The 14,953-nt window shown below is 43.5% G+C and overlaps 1 protein-coding gene across 16 annotated transcripts in view; it reads right to left on the bottom strand.

The window, feature by feature from the left end:
* The window catches only part of Adam22 (ADAM metallopeptidase domain 22), a 209,830-nt gene extending 195,207 nt beyond the window's left edge, over positions 1 to 14,623 (bottom strand). For all 16 annotated transcript variants that reach the window (XM_075956471.1, XM_075956475.1, XM_075956478.1 and 13 more), the window contains exons 1-2: positions 14,406 to 14,623; positions 13,821 to 13,981 (exon numbers count right to left, since the gene is read on the bottom strand). In XM_075956471.1, the coding sequence (XP_075812586.1) occupies positions 13,821 to 13,981; positions 14,406 to 14,484 (240 nt within the window). In that variant the 5' untranslated portion in view covers positions 14,485 to 14,623. The remainder of the gene's footprint in view (positions 1 to 13,820; positions 13,982 to 14,405) is intronic.
* Between the last annotated feature and the right edge of the window lie 330 nt (positions 14,624 to 14,953).

Here is a 14,953-nt window from a genome sequence, read left to right as displayed (position 1 = left end):
GCACACATGTGCCTACACAACTCTACATTGACAGGGTGTAAATATACATGGACACACGCTATTTGTAAGTCAAATAAGAACTCTTTTGTTTCTGAGATTATATAAGATTACCTGAAGTCATAGAGATAGCTAAGGAGTTTATTTCTCCAGAACGGTGTTTGAACTTCATCCTTTAATGTGATCTATTCCCTGTACAAATCCCGAATCTCTCTTTATTCCCAGATCCTCCGTTACACTACACTATAGTATAAACAGGATTAAACTAGGATGTGCAGCTCTTTAGGAAACATGGAGATCTCCTGGTGTGCCACGTGGGTAGCCACCTCGTATATTTAAAAATAGTAAAACATCTTGAATTTGCACTCATCACTAACATTAAAGTAAATTAGGCCAGAATAGCGCTTCCCACCTGTTATACTGGTACAGGTGTGGAGACAAGGACAAGAGACTTGAGAGTTCAAGACCAGCTTGAGCAGCAGAGCAAGCACTCCAAGAATAAAAGGCAGTTGGAGAGATGCAATGATAGATCAGAAACTAAAGGGGTCTACCCCCAAGCCTGGGGACCCGTGCTCTATCCCTGGGACCAACGTAAGAAAAGGAGAGAAGTGTTTCCCACAGTTTTCATCACATGTTTGTACACACACACACACACACACACACACATACACTAATTAAATGTTCTTTAAAAGTCTATTACATAGTTGATAAAAATTAATTATATATTATTATTAAATTTCATAGTATGCCTACATCTTATACATATTTGAACTGCTTAATTGCATATGACTAATTAATGTTAAAGCATACAACTCATTAGTATCAAATAACACATTTTTCATACAAGAGAGAGAAATTAGAAAAAGTTAAAACAAAATATTAAGACAGGAATTATAAGGGTTTAGCTCCAAGAAAAAAAAAATTAAGTAGGGCCTTAGTTTAAAACTACAGTTAAAAATTAAAGAATAACTAACTATTCAGAGAAATCCTCACCTGAATATGTCCCATGAACTCAAACCTACCAAAAATTCTATATGACACTCTTGCAAAAGACGCACAACATTGTCTCAAAGAAAATGCTGCTCCCGGCAGCAAGTGACAAAGTCTGGTGAATAAATCCAGACACAGAGGTTAAACAGCTTGGATTTATTTTCGCTGGGAGAGACAAGGCTATAAACTGACGTGAGTGACTGTGCCCTGGTGATTAAGGCGTCCGTGACACAGCAAGACAGCTTTACGTGGTGAAATGGTGTTAGGGTCCAAGAGAAGCCCCCAAAGAAGACCAACAGCCACATACGCAATAACAAGAGTGCTTTATTAATTCCAATGTTGGGGTGGCACATGGAGATCCCCAAAGGTTACAAGCTCCTTTTAAACTGAGTTAGGGGAATTCCAGAGAGAAGGGATTAATCTGGGGCTGATTGGTGGCAGAAAGATTAGTATGGGGGCTGACAGTGGAAGGTCCTAGTGGTTAGCGTAGGGAAGGCCATCTTAAGTTATCTGGAGACTGGGGGCATCTGCTGAGCCAAGAAAGGGGCTTTGGGGGCCTACTGAGCCAGCAGAAGGGGTCATGGGGTCCCTGCTGAGCTAGCAGAAAACTGTGGTTTTTCTGAGGACTGTCTGCTTAGCTCTGTCCCATTTTAGTGAACCAAAACTGAGGCTAAGATTTCTGTCAGGCTACTAGGGGAGCCTGGTCAACCCTCAACCCCCAGTTCTCTCAATATCAGTGAGCTCACAATGGTCCAAGTTCCTGCCACTCCCTCTGTCCCCTGTCCCCTTGGTACCATGGCTCTGACGTTTTGGGTAAGCTCTGCCTTGGGGCCTAAGCAAGAAGGACTCTGATTTCAGCCCACAGGGTCACTGTGCAGTGATCCAGAGAACCAGGGCATATGGAACACAGAGGCTGTGCTGGAGCAACAGGAATACTTGTGGGAGAGAAAGGAGAGAGGGCAGAGAGTAGGCATGAATATGGGAGGAGGCCCATGACCCTCTGCCACGTCTTGACTAAAAACTTGGGAATATCTACTGGGAAGATATTTATATCTTTGAGACAGAAAATTAAGACAAAAACAGACTGAAAATATTTACTGAGTACCTACTGTGGGTGAGGTACCATGCTGAGCATCAGGCGGACAACGGTAACTATACATGAGCAAGTATGTGCTCAAGACTGTCTCACAGCAATAACTTCACACAGGTATCAGTGTCTGGATCCCCTCCACGGCATAGGCATAAGTACACACAATTCTAGCCAAGCCTGAGGCAGGTTTGACTCTGAGTGCCATATAATATGCCTTGTTGTTTCTTTACACTGAACATGTATTCTGCAGCATCATGGCACAGGTTCACCCTCCTGCAGCAATGGGTCCCTGTTCTTGTCCACAACCTTCAAAATGTCATGCTCAGCCAGGACAGAGTGGGACTGAACACATGAAGCTGGAAGCCGGGAGACACACAACACACACTGAAGAAAACGAATGAGAGCCAACTTAAGTGGAATCTGAGATAAAAGTACCAGGAGTGTAAGGGGGAGATCACACAAAATACTATTGATCAGTCAGTAGTGAAATGAAGAGCTTGTTGATCTATAACACATGTCTAAGTCCCCAAAATAAGTAAAGTTCAGTGTTAGACAGCACCATCACTAAATGCAAGCAACCTTCCAGAGGCCTGTGTCTGTTGTTAAGAGAAAAAGCGGTGCTTGACAGAAAGATGAAGAAAGACAAAATACACCAAAGGTTACAGAGAAGCATTTCCAGGGGTCACAGGAGAGTGGGGGAGTTTACAGACAGTTCACCATGAAAGGATGAAAAGCATTACCAACCAGAGAAAGGCCCATAGAACAAGGCTTTGGAGCAGAAACACCCAGAGTGCCCATAGTGCATGGCATTAGCAGTCCTTGCTGGGTGCTTGTTACATGACTGTCTCACTCAATGCTGGGGTGGGGGGTACAATAAAACAAAGGTTCATACCTGCCTTTGCCATATGTTTATGTAGTTAAGTAAAATATTTTCACTCCATTCAACCCATACAACTGCAAACTTCAAGATGTCATCATTGGAACATTTGAACCCATTAATCAATACGCTCAAACATGTTTCATACTAAACTGATTAAGGTATAAATTAATAAAACTTTTCCTTCGTTGACGATAAGAGAACATTGTCTGTTCAAGATCATCCAGAGCTGTAACAACACTGCGCTAATCTTACCTCAGGAATTCAATGTCAGTGCTTCCACCAGCTTTCCCTGGGAGCTCGGTGACAGTCAACATTTGCTCTACACTGTGTTTAAAACAGTCTTAGCTCTAGTGGCTTACCCAGTCCGAAACGGCAGCTTTGGTGAGAGCAATAAATACATCGTGGACTTCCACAACGTCTCACCCAATCAATAACCATCCAACTTAAATCATTTTTATTGAGAAAGCAATGATCTATTTATAGTTAAGCCAGAAACGGGATCATAAATGTAGTAAATGCTGATTTTGGTTCAGGATCCAAACTTTTATATAATCTTTGGTAGTGTTTAAGTTTCTACCAACATCAATAAAAAGTCTTACTATGAACAATGACTTAAATTATCAGCATCCTGGAAGCTCTGAAAATGAGTTGTGCAAAACACCCATGGTTCTTATTAAATATTTTCCCAAGTTTTCTGCAACACATTTCAAAGTACTAGCTACAGCTAAGTTGCAGGAAACACCGAAATCTCCTTGAAAATAACTCAGCAAGTAAGGCAAATGATTAATAACAATTATTCATCTCAATGATTGTTTACCTTCTAAACTCAACTCTACACAGATTCATTCACTGAACATTCAATTAACAGGCATTGCATATCACTCAAAATGAACTATTACTCATTTTACACAATTTTAGAGCATTTTAGAGCTATAATTTTTAGAGACTAAAAAAAAAAATCCCTGCACGAGTTAGGAAACCAGCTTTTCACTGGGTGACATCTCCTGACCCAGATGGGGCCCAGGGCAACAGTCTCAATTACATAATGGAGAGAAAGAAGCATGGGCTCCTGAATTATGAGGTGTTTAAGTCCTCTCCCACAACCCCGAGGAACGTTAAAAAGACCCACCAAGAATAAAAAGGAAGAGAAGAAAGGAAAAGAGGGAAGAAGACAAAGAGGAAGGAAGAAGTAAGTGGGAGGTGGACAAGATGGGAGGAAGAAAGAAGAAAGAAGGGGAAAAGGAATGGGAGAGAATCGTTCTGGCAGAACCACAAACCTAGTCCTCACGGGGAACAGAAGCACTCCTAGGGCCACTGGGGCAAACCTGGCTAAACGCAGACTTCTATTTGCTAAACACAAACCTTAGAATCAAAATCAATGTTAGTCACTAAAATCCCAATGGCTGAGGCTAAAATGTATCAGGCTTTCCCAGGCAGCCCTGCCTAAGCTGAGTCAGGAGGATGCTGAGTCTTTCTCGTGCAATGGGCCCAGTCTCTTCTCTGTAATGGATCTGTGGTGACCCTGAGCCTCATCTTCTCCCCACCCTTACTCAAAATCCGCTCCTGCCCACATTTGGATGATCTTAGGTCACTTGTTTAGCCAGATGTCTCCTTCTTATTCCTCCAGGCTACCGCACGTTAATAAAGCCAGACTATGCGTAGCTTTGACTGTCACTTGTACCTACTGAAGATCCACAATTATGTTTCTAGGAGAACCCTGGCAGGACACAAAAACACACCAGGGGATCGAAGGAAATCTGCAGAACAAGGCTGTGTGAAGGAGCAGCTCCGGAGATTCCAAGGAAAAGGGAAACTGCAGAGGAAGGTTTAATCAACTCCAGGAACTGCCCATCAGTTCAGTACAGCCCCAGAACGCTAATGCTGCCAGTGAGGGAGAGAGCCTACCGAGTGAGCAAATGAGGAGGAGGAGGAGGAGGAGGAGGAGGAGGAGGAGGAGGAGGAGGAGAAAGGAGGAAGAGGAGAAGGGGAGGAGGAGGGGAGGAGGAGGGAAGAGGAGGAGGAAGAGGAAGGAGGAGGAGAAAGGAGGAGGAGGAGGAGAAAGAAGGAGGAGGAGGAGGGGAGGAGGAGGGGAGGAGGAGGGAAGAGGAGGAGGAAGAGGAAGGAGGAAGAGGAAGGAGGAGGAGAAAAGAGGAGGAGGAGGAGGGGAGGAGGAGGGGAGGAGGAGGGAAGAGGAGGAGGAAGAGGAAGGAGGAAGAGGAAGGAGGAGGAGAAAAGAGGAGGAGGAGGAGGGGAGGAGGAGGGGAGGAGGGGAGGAGGAGGGGGAAGAGGAAGGAGGGGAGGAGGAGGGGAGGAGAGGAGGAGGAGGGAAGAGGAGGAGGAAGAGGAAGGAGGGGAGGGGAGGAGGAGGGAAGAGGAGGAGGAAGAGGAGGAGGAAGAGGAAGGAGGAAGAGGAAGGAGGAGGAGAAAGGAGGAGGAGGAGGGGGGGGAGGAGGAGGGGAGGAGGAGGGAAGAGGAGGAGGAAGAGGAAGGAGGAGGAAGAGAAAGGAGGAGGAGAAAGGAGGAGGAGGAGAAGGGGAGGAGGGGAGGAGTGGGGAAGAGGAGGAGGAGAAAAGAGGAGGAGAAGGAGGAGGGCGAGGGGAGGATGAGGGAAGAAGAAAGGGAGGAGGAGGAGAAGGGAAGAAGGAGAAGAGGGGAGGAGGAAGGGAGGACGAGGGGAGGACGAGGGAAGGAGGAGGAAGGAGAAGGGAAGGAGAAGGGGAAGAGGAGGGGAAGAGGAGGGGAGAAGGAAGGGAGGACGAGGGGAGGACGAGGGAAGGAGGAGGAAGGAGAAGGGGAAGAGGAGGGGAAGAAGAAGGGAGAACAAGGGGAGGACGAGGGGAAGAGGAAGGAGGAGAAGGGAAGGAGGAGGGGAAGAGGAGGGGAGGAGGAGGAGGGGAGGAGAAGGAAAGAGGAGAAGGGGAGGAGGAGAGGATGTGAAACCAACAACTAGTGATACAGCTATCCACACCGGGCAGTGCCAAACTGAGAGGCGATCCAATAAAGGTGCCAGCCCTAAGTTCTACCTCCATGGGTGGAACACTATAAAATCACCTGTGAAAGCAGCGCACTACAGGCCTAGGTTCAGAAAACAATCTTCACAGCTATCTAGGGATCTGTGTTCAAAACAACAGAAATGAAAGGAAAAGGCAGCTTCAGCTAAGAAGTAAAATGACCTGGTACAACATTAACTTTTTAAGAGGAAAAGAGACATATTTATTTAACCTGTTTATATGTATGACTCTGAAAACCTTTAAGACACAAACAGCAAACAGATTCTGGGGAAAAGGGAATAAGTAAATTCTAAATTCCCTGTCCTTCCTATTAGAACTGCTGGTATTTCTGAATCAAGATACAGAATTTTTAATTTTATTTTCAAAATCCAGTTGTCATGGATAAGACAAAACAGATTTTTATCTTAAAAGGAACTAAAGTCAGGAGCGAAGAGCAATAGAAGCCTAAAATCCATTTTGATGTTAAATATTTCTTTAAATACATGTGATTTTTAGTTACATGAAAAATAATTACAAGTTATCAAGAAAGGAGATCAATAAGGGTCAGGAGTTTCTTAAAGAATTAATGTAGGTATATTTTAACACAGATATATGAGAAATCCATCAAAACTTAGTAACAGAAACTTTGTAAAACACTACTTTGCTTTTTTAACAGTTCCTTTCAGAATTATTTTCCCATTTTACCCTCTATAAAGCTATAAGACCACGGAAAAGCTAATCAACTCAACTACAAAGTGTGTATAATAGCATCTACCTCATCATTGAAAATAACGAATATAAATCACCCATCACAGTGCTTAGGGTACATGGCCTGTGTTTGGAAAACTGAGTTCCTGTATTTTCAACTTTCTCCAAACGTTTTTCATCCTAGTACTTCCATTACCAAAATAAACACATCCAACCAGATGCTCACAGAACTCGTCATTTTGCTTATTATGTATCTGCTTTATCTGAACGATTTGGCATTTGGGACCCTTAAGCTACTGGTACCATATGGACACAAGAGATACTCCATATCTTTTCTTATATGGGGAATATATGAATATAAATCTCTGTTTAGCATTACTGTCTCTGTCAGCAAAACTCTGGCAACAAGGCATATATAATTTTGATGTTGACTATTGAATACCAAGAGCTGGATTTACAATGAAAGGCATCATCAGTACAGTGTCCACAGGCACCTCCCTCAAGAGGTGAATGCTTTTGGATGTCAAATGTCTCCCCATATAGCCATTATTTATTGAGGTAGAAAACTGAAGGTCCCTGCTGTGTTCAGCAAGCTTCTCCACTGCCGTATAACGTTAAATATAAACACAGGTATTTCTGATGCACTAGAAGAAAAGTGTAACTCTAACAGGGGGAAATTTCATCTTGATTCCGATGACAAAGGGCATCTAAATGTCTTGATTGCCATCCAAAGTAAGTATTCAGCCAGTGCAGTGGATTTGAAGTTTCCAAGTTCAATTCTCCTCTTAGATCCTTTAAAAATGACAAGTTATGACTGAACTTCGGTGAAGGTAATGTACATCACGCATGAAGAAGCTGATGTGACACATTAAAAGTAACCACAATATTACAAAATTACCAAATATTAGATATTTTACTATATAGTATACAGAGTTCACTGACATCTTTTCTCTGCTTCCTTTTCTTTCCTGCTTCCCACCACTCTCCCCAGTCTCTCCTTTTCTCCCTCATGCACTTAGATGAGCATCTGCTTTCCCTGTGATAAACGTGGCCCGGACACACTCACTGTGGCTGTGCAGTGATGCCCGTGTTACACATTCCTTTCTCAGTGAGCCGGGAGAAAAAGAGCAGCGCTCTCTCGCTCTCTCTCAAATGGGCTCTAGAACAATCCAAAGAACACTTGGCAGGTTTTGCAGTATGAGAAAGCTAACAGAACCAAGAACACTTCAGAAACTCATACGCTCTTAGATTCATTCATGCTTGCTCTCTATATAGCCGTGAAGAAATGGCTCAAAACTGGTTCCTTGTGCACAGTAAAATAATTTCATGGAATTTTATAGATAGCTATATGTATATCTGAATACACACACACACATATACATATACATATACATATACACATACATATACACACACAAATTGGGCTATCAAAGATAAGAAGCACAATGCCTGAATTAGGTCTCTACTGTCACCTAGGATTCTATTACTGCATTTATATGAGTTTGAATGAAGATTTAAAGGAAAGCCTGCAAGATGGCACAGCAAATAGTGATGTTTGCTGCCAAGCCTGGTGACCCGAGCTCAACTCCCAGAACTTACACGGTGAAATATAGTAGGAGGCCACTTGTACGTTCCCGGCTGCTTAGACCCGAAATAATCACACAGAAACTGTATTAATTAAATCACTACTTGGCCCATTAGCGCTAGTTTCTTATTGGCTAGCGCTTACATCTTAATTTAACCCATGTCTATTAATCTGTGTATCACTACAAGGCTGTGGTTTACCAGGTAAAGTTCCAGTGTCCGTCTCTGGCGGGACTACATGGCTTCTCACTGAGTCTACCTTCCTTCTCCCAGCATTCAGTTTAGTTTTCCTGGCCTCGCTAAGTTCTGCCCTATCAACAGGCCAAGGCAGTTTCTTTATTAACCAATGGCATTCCCAGTAGATAGAAAGAAATCCCACATCAGTGAAAGGAGAGAAATGACTCTCATATGTTGGCCTCTGACCTTCATATGTGTGCTGGGATATTCGTATGTACACACACATAATAGGTAGGAAGGTAAGGATGGATGAATGGAAAATTAGAAGAAGCTTATTTCTAAATATTTAAGGGATATTATAATTTTGATTTTACTTTAACCACTTATCACTGGCAAGTAAACAAAAGTGCACTGTGAAGCATCTCTTTCCTGCTGCTCACAGCCAAACTTTACTAATACTGAGCTACTTCGTTTAACAAATGCACATTTTTTAAAAAGATATCTGTGCTATCCTGGCAAACGACCATCAGAGCTGTACCTCCTAGGAGCCCTTTCCCACTGGGGAAGCTGTGCTGTGACAACTGACAGTCAAGCGGACTCGGTGCCCCAGATGAAGCAACATAACGTTAAGAACAGCTCACTCCTACGATAACATATGCATAAACAGTCACAAGAAATAGGGCACACCTTTGCTGCCATCATGCCTTCATTTTGCTTTTTTTCCCCACTCACTAGTGGTTATAAAACTGTGGAATTATAGATCCACATCCTTATTGCCACATGACAATTCCTTAAAAAGAAACACTTTGTAGAAGATCAGACCAAAAAAAAGTAGATCTTTTACTCACGGACAACAAACATTTCTGATAGAAGAAATTATGTTGTATATGGAAATATAAAACTACTTGATTTAAAATAAATAACAGAATTTCTAGGTAACTATGTAAAAAAATAAGCTATCAAATAACCCATTTCTGAAGATATAGTAAATTTATGATGCTTAGATTGCAAAAAGAGCGATCATTAGTAAGCATATTCTAAATAACAACTACAGGGTTATCAATATTAAACCATCAGTAAAAATCAGTAGATGATACCTTACACAAATTGGTAAAAAAAAAAATTGTAAATTTTACGTTACTATCCACAAACATGCAGTTCTTTTAGCATAAATACTATTGCAACAGAAGAAAAAAAGACTCAATATTTTGAATATCCTAGGGCTTTTTTCCAAGCGTGGAATGACTTCATATTTGACAACCCCAAAGACAGCCAGGTTATCCACAATCAAGTATAACTATTTTGACTATAATTTTAGTATTTTATGGCATAATAAGCTTCTACACGGACTGATCCTCCCACTTACGATATGAATTAGCATGCAATGGAGTAACTCATGCAATAAACACAAAATTCACAATATGGATTTGTAGCAATAACGCCATCATTTCACACTAAACTGTCATCATTCAACCAGAAGCAAATAAAGTTTCTTCTAAAATAAAAAGCGTAATATTCCCATTGATGGATGAAAGCTGAAACAAGTTCACAGCAACAGTCAAAGAAGCCTGATACTCACGGAGTCTTTGTGAGTTTGAAGACTACATATCCGACTACCATCCCTTGGGCTTGTCAAGTAAGAAGCAATTTCTGAACTAATTTAAGTGGCCTTTAAGCGCTCTTCTTTCTAAGGCTATTCAGTTTTACTGCGTTATGTAAAACATGAGTAATTTGTAATTTCGGGGAATGTGTTAAATTCAGGTAATCGGGGCATCATTTGCATTCAAATGACGTCATAAAATTTCCGAACAGTCTCCCAGCTGTGCAAGGGAGCTACTGTTACTTAAGGGACTCTTAGACCCACTGTGTGCCCAGCGTGGGTCTGGGGGCTTTGTAAATGCTACTCATGCACAGTGTTTTCAGGACGTCTGGGAGCTCAGTCCCGTGAAGCTCAACGGTAAGTATTAGCATTTATCAGTGAATAAAAATGAATATGTAAGCCTGCTCACTCTTAGGAACTACAATGATTCTTCTGTGACCTTACGACTAGAACATAGGATCATGAGTTTAGCCAGCTAATCTTGCTAAAACGCTTACATAGCCTGCTGAACCAAATCCCAACTCATCGCAAAGTCAAGAACTTGGGCAGCAGCTAGAAGCTACACTCTTCTCCTTTTCACACTGGTCCCCCAGAGCTCATCTTCAGCTAACAAAGACAAGCCCTGACTTCCATGGGGCTCTGTATCTGCTGTCCCCACTCTCTCTCTGTATTCTAGCCAATTTTTTAACTCATTCGCAAAACACAGATCAGACAGTGCCTCCTGGGAGAGTCCGCTGACTGCTCGAGGGGTTAAGTGCTGGGCTCTCTCTTTTTCCACAGCAGTCTGTGATCACCTCAAGACTGAAGGGCAAAGAGTAATTGTTCATACACTCATTCATTCTCCCAGCTGTCTGTAAACCCATTAGAGGCTAGAAGTGTCTTTTATCTCTAAATCCCCGTGGTCTTGGTTTATTTTAACATGCTAAATATCAAGAGCTCAACTGAATAAAATCCTTTTAATGAGTCAATAAATGAAATACACACACACATATACACACACACAAACACACACACACACACAAACACACACATACACACACACACACACACGTGCCTTATGAGCTTACAGGGAAAAAAATCATCTAAATGTTATTTCTGAAATACAAGGGGAGTTGCTAAGAAATATCCACAGGTACCTACAATGCCAAAAGTTCTATTTATCAAATAATAATAACAAGAGCTATATAGAATCAACACATTTTAGGGTAAAATTATAGCTCTTTTGAAACCAGAAATGCCTAGCAGACAAGAAAACCCCTGAGTTTCCTTACTGCAGGAAATGTTGGGTATGCAACAATGTGTAGGCCTTTGTGTCTGTTCCCCATGGTGTCCTGCTGCAATTTAAGGGTCCTGATTACACTGACTTCCCAACTGATGCAGACAACATACACTGTCTGCACCTTCAGAAACCAAGGATAATTTGTCTTAGTTATAAATAGCATTACTTCCACTTCAGACTTGAATTAATAATCTATGTATGCTGCTTAATAAAAATTCTACCAAGTCATTTACGGCACACCAAACAATAGTCTCATTTTCCCAATAGTGGAGTTTACTTCTGAAGGGCCTATGGTATGTATCTTCTGCCCCAGTGGAGAGGGCTATAAGTCAAAACATCTCAGAAGTGGTATCCTAGAAACACTGAGAGAGAAAGAAAAAGCAATGGCCTGTTTTTCAAACTTAGTGGTCTTTTACCAGCATAGAGAAGAGGAAGGCACTGGGGCCATGATCAGCATGAGGCAGCCATAGAGAAGAGGAAGGCATTGGGACCATGATCAGCATGGGGCAGCCATAGAGAAGAGGAAGGCATTGGGACCATGATCAGCATGAGGCAGCCATAGAGAAGAGGAAGGCATTGGGACCATGATCAGCATGAGGCAGCCATAGAGAAGAGGAAGGCACTGGGGCCATGATCAGCATGAGGCAGCCATAGAGAAGAGGAAGGCATTGGGACCATGATCAGCATGGGGCAGAGGCTGCACTGGCATAGAGAAGGGGTAGGCACTCGGGCATGATCACAGAAGGCAGAGACCCGGAGTTCCAGACTCTGCTCCTTCGCTTCCTCCTCCTGCATCTCTCTGTCTGTCTTTCCTTTCCTTTCCTAATTCTCTAGGACTTGTTTTTAGCGAACTACTTATATCAGCAAAATCCAGACCATGGAAAACTCTATAGAGAATGGATGACCTCGTGTCTTAGTAAATAAATTACAAGGAAAATTAAAATAAAAAAATAAAGGAATGGGTGGAAGAAACCATATGGTAAAAGAGACTAAAATAAACTAAGTATGCACTTTATTTCAGCTCTGGCTCAAAATGAGGAAAGATGTGCATATAAACTATACACACAGAAGCATACTTTTGAGATAGGTGAAAGTTATTCTGAATAAATGATTGCTTTACAGTACTAACAAATCTTATTTTTAACATGACAATTCAGAGTTATATTTTTCTAAATAACTCTTACCTTTCAGACTTTGACTACTGAAAATTTTAATAAATAATATGCCATTTACTTCAAAGTCATACAGAAAGGGCAAGAAGAATAGTAGGAGACAGACAGGTAAGTTACCAATCACTGAAGCCAGAATTCATTATAATCCTAGTTTCTGTGGGTCTGGGTTTTTTAGTAAAAGGCTACAAACCAACATCAGAATATTGCTTCACAGGAATAATATTTATTAACTGAAAAATAAAACACAGGTTCCCTGCTTATACAGCTTTCCCATGGAAACAAGTCAAAATAAAAAGAAACATAAGCAGCTGTCAAACATTAATTCGGATAAGAAACTCCTTCGCTAAGGGCTGGGCATATAAGGTTTTCTACTACAATAATCTAACTTCAGAGGATACTACAATTAACCCTGAATTTCTACCTATGTCAAAAGTTTAGTGGAGCCAATTACTTGGCTGCAAATCTAGACAAATATTTTTCAGACTTTACATATCACACATGTGAATAGCCGAGCACATTAACACATTACAGTTATGTTAGTGGCGCGTGCGTGTACAATTGGAAAGTGTACAGCTCATCTTCATAATGTTCAGAATCTTGGTGCTTACAAACAGAAAATCCCTTACATGGTTCTAAAAATATTGGCTAGAATTAGCCAGTAACTTCAAAACGATTTTCAAACATATGTTTGGTATTGATTTAAATGCAGGTACATTAATTTGATTAATTTAATGCAATAAATTAGGGGTTTTTTTAACAAATTAAGTGCTCGATAACAATACAGCCCTAATTACAACGGTGAAAAAGTAGGGAGGACCAGTTTATAGAAGTCAGGAGTGAATAGGCATATCTCTGGTGTTCACAAAGTAAGTGAGCAGGCGATTTTGCTGTGTAGTTTATTTTTGCTTGGGTTTTTTAGGGATGCCTAGCTTCCTTCTTTTCCCTTCTTTCTGCGTATCTTGTGTTATAAAGCCTTCTCTAGCAGTTAAAACAACGAACATGATGATGCAATCCTACCCAAACAGAATGTCCTCCAACCCGGTGCAGTTTTGCTTGAGGAAGGAGATGGGGTCTTGGCCTCTAGCCCCTAGCTCCTTGCTCAGGTTACTGGGCTACTAGGAGCATCCACCGCCACCCCCTCCAAACAGCCCCCGCCCATTCTGCTAAACCCTGGGCCTGTGCTTCTTTGGGTTCCTTTTTTCTCTGTCTCCTTTTCTCCTCCTTCTTGCACCAGGAGCATCATGCATGAGTCGCATTAGGATTGTGCTCTTTCCACCCTATGCACCGCGTCTCCAGGGCAACCCCTAAGCAAACGTGGGGTCGTGAGGCTGCGCCACGGACCACCTCCCTCACCTGCCGGCCGCCAGGGTGGCCCCGCACCCGTGTGTTGAGCCGGTCGTGCCAAGTTTCGTCCTCGCCGCCCAAGCGATAGATGAGGCGCAGTGGCACGATGCTCTGGCGCTCCAGGAAGCGGTTTTCGTTCCTCCTCTCCAGCTCCCTCAGCGAGGCGTCTCCTTGCAGGCAGGCAGAAGGGCAGGCGGGAGTAGAGAGAAATGGCAAATAAATAATAAATAAATAAAGCCCTACGAAAACTCCCCCGTCTCCTCCCTCCAGGACCCCACCAGGGAAGGACGCAAAGACGCCAGCTGGAGAGCTCTGGACCAGCTCATCCGAGAGCATCCCAGGGCCCAGAAACACGGCACCCGTTTCCCATTCTCCCTATTTTTCTCTTCTTCAAGAAATAAAAAAAAAAGGCATTTGACCCCAGATTGCTGATGCATCCTTGAGCCCCCACACGTTTGCTCCTTTCTCACCGCCCTTCAAAAAATACAAATAGAAAAAAAAAAAAAAACCGCGCACTGTGGAAACGCAGATGCGGCTTTTCGGGGGCTTCAGGGTTCCAAAGAGTCCTGGAAGCTCAAGCAGCTGCGAACTTACCTGCAGGACCGCAGCGCGCTAGGGGGCAGGTCCCTAAGACGCAGAGCAGCCAGAAGGACGCGGCCGCCGCTGCCTGCATGGTGGCGGCGCTCAGCTGCTCGTGTCCCGGCCACGGGCTCCGGCTCCCCACCGCCCCTTCCCGGCCCGCGCCGCTGCCGCTGCCGCAGCCGCCGCTGCCTCAGTGCTGCATTGTGCCTCGCGGGCGCTTCGGTGGCGGGGGCAGCGATGGAGCGCCGCATCGGGCGCCAGGCTGTAGCTAAGTGGCTTCTAGCGCCTCCCACTTCATCCCCAGGCGGAGGCCGGGGCGGGCGGCCAGCTCGGCAGGGAGCGGAGCCGGGTGCGCAGCGGGCCTGGTGCACTTGCCCCCCCAACACCCCCACCCTTCGCCGCACCCGGCCGCTCGCTCGCTCGCACAGGAGTAGCTGGGAAATGTAGTTCCCTCTCCGCATCTCTCTGGTCTCCACAGCGACGCGACCGTCGCCACCCGGGGACTGCAGACCCCAGGAAGGGAAAGCACTTAGGAGAGGTGAGGGACACCACCTTGCAGG

The sequence above is a fragment of the Microtus pennsylvanicus genome, chromosome 22 (assembly GCF_037038515.1).
Source record: "Microtus pennsylvanicus isolate mMicPen1 chromosome 22, mMicPen1.hap1, whole genome shotgun sequence".
In the NCBI taxonomy this organism is placed as follows: domain Eukaryota; kingdom Metazoa; phylum Chordata; class Mammalia; order Rodentia; family Cricetidae; genus Microtus; species Microtus pennsylvanicus.
The sequence above is the reverse complement of the archived record's forward strand: the minus strand, read 5'-3'. Positions and strand labels throughout refer to the sequence as shown.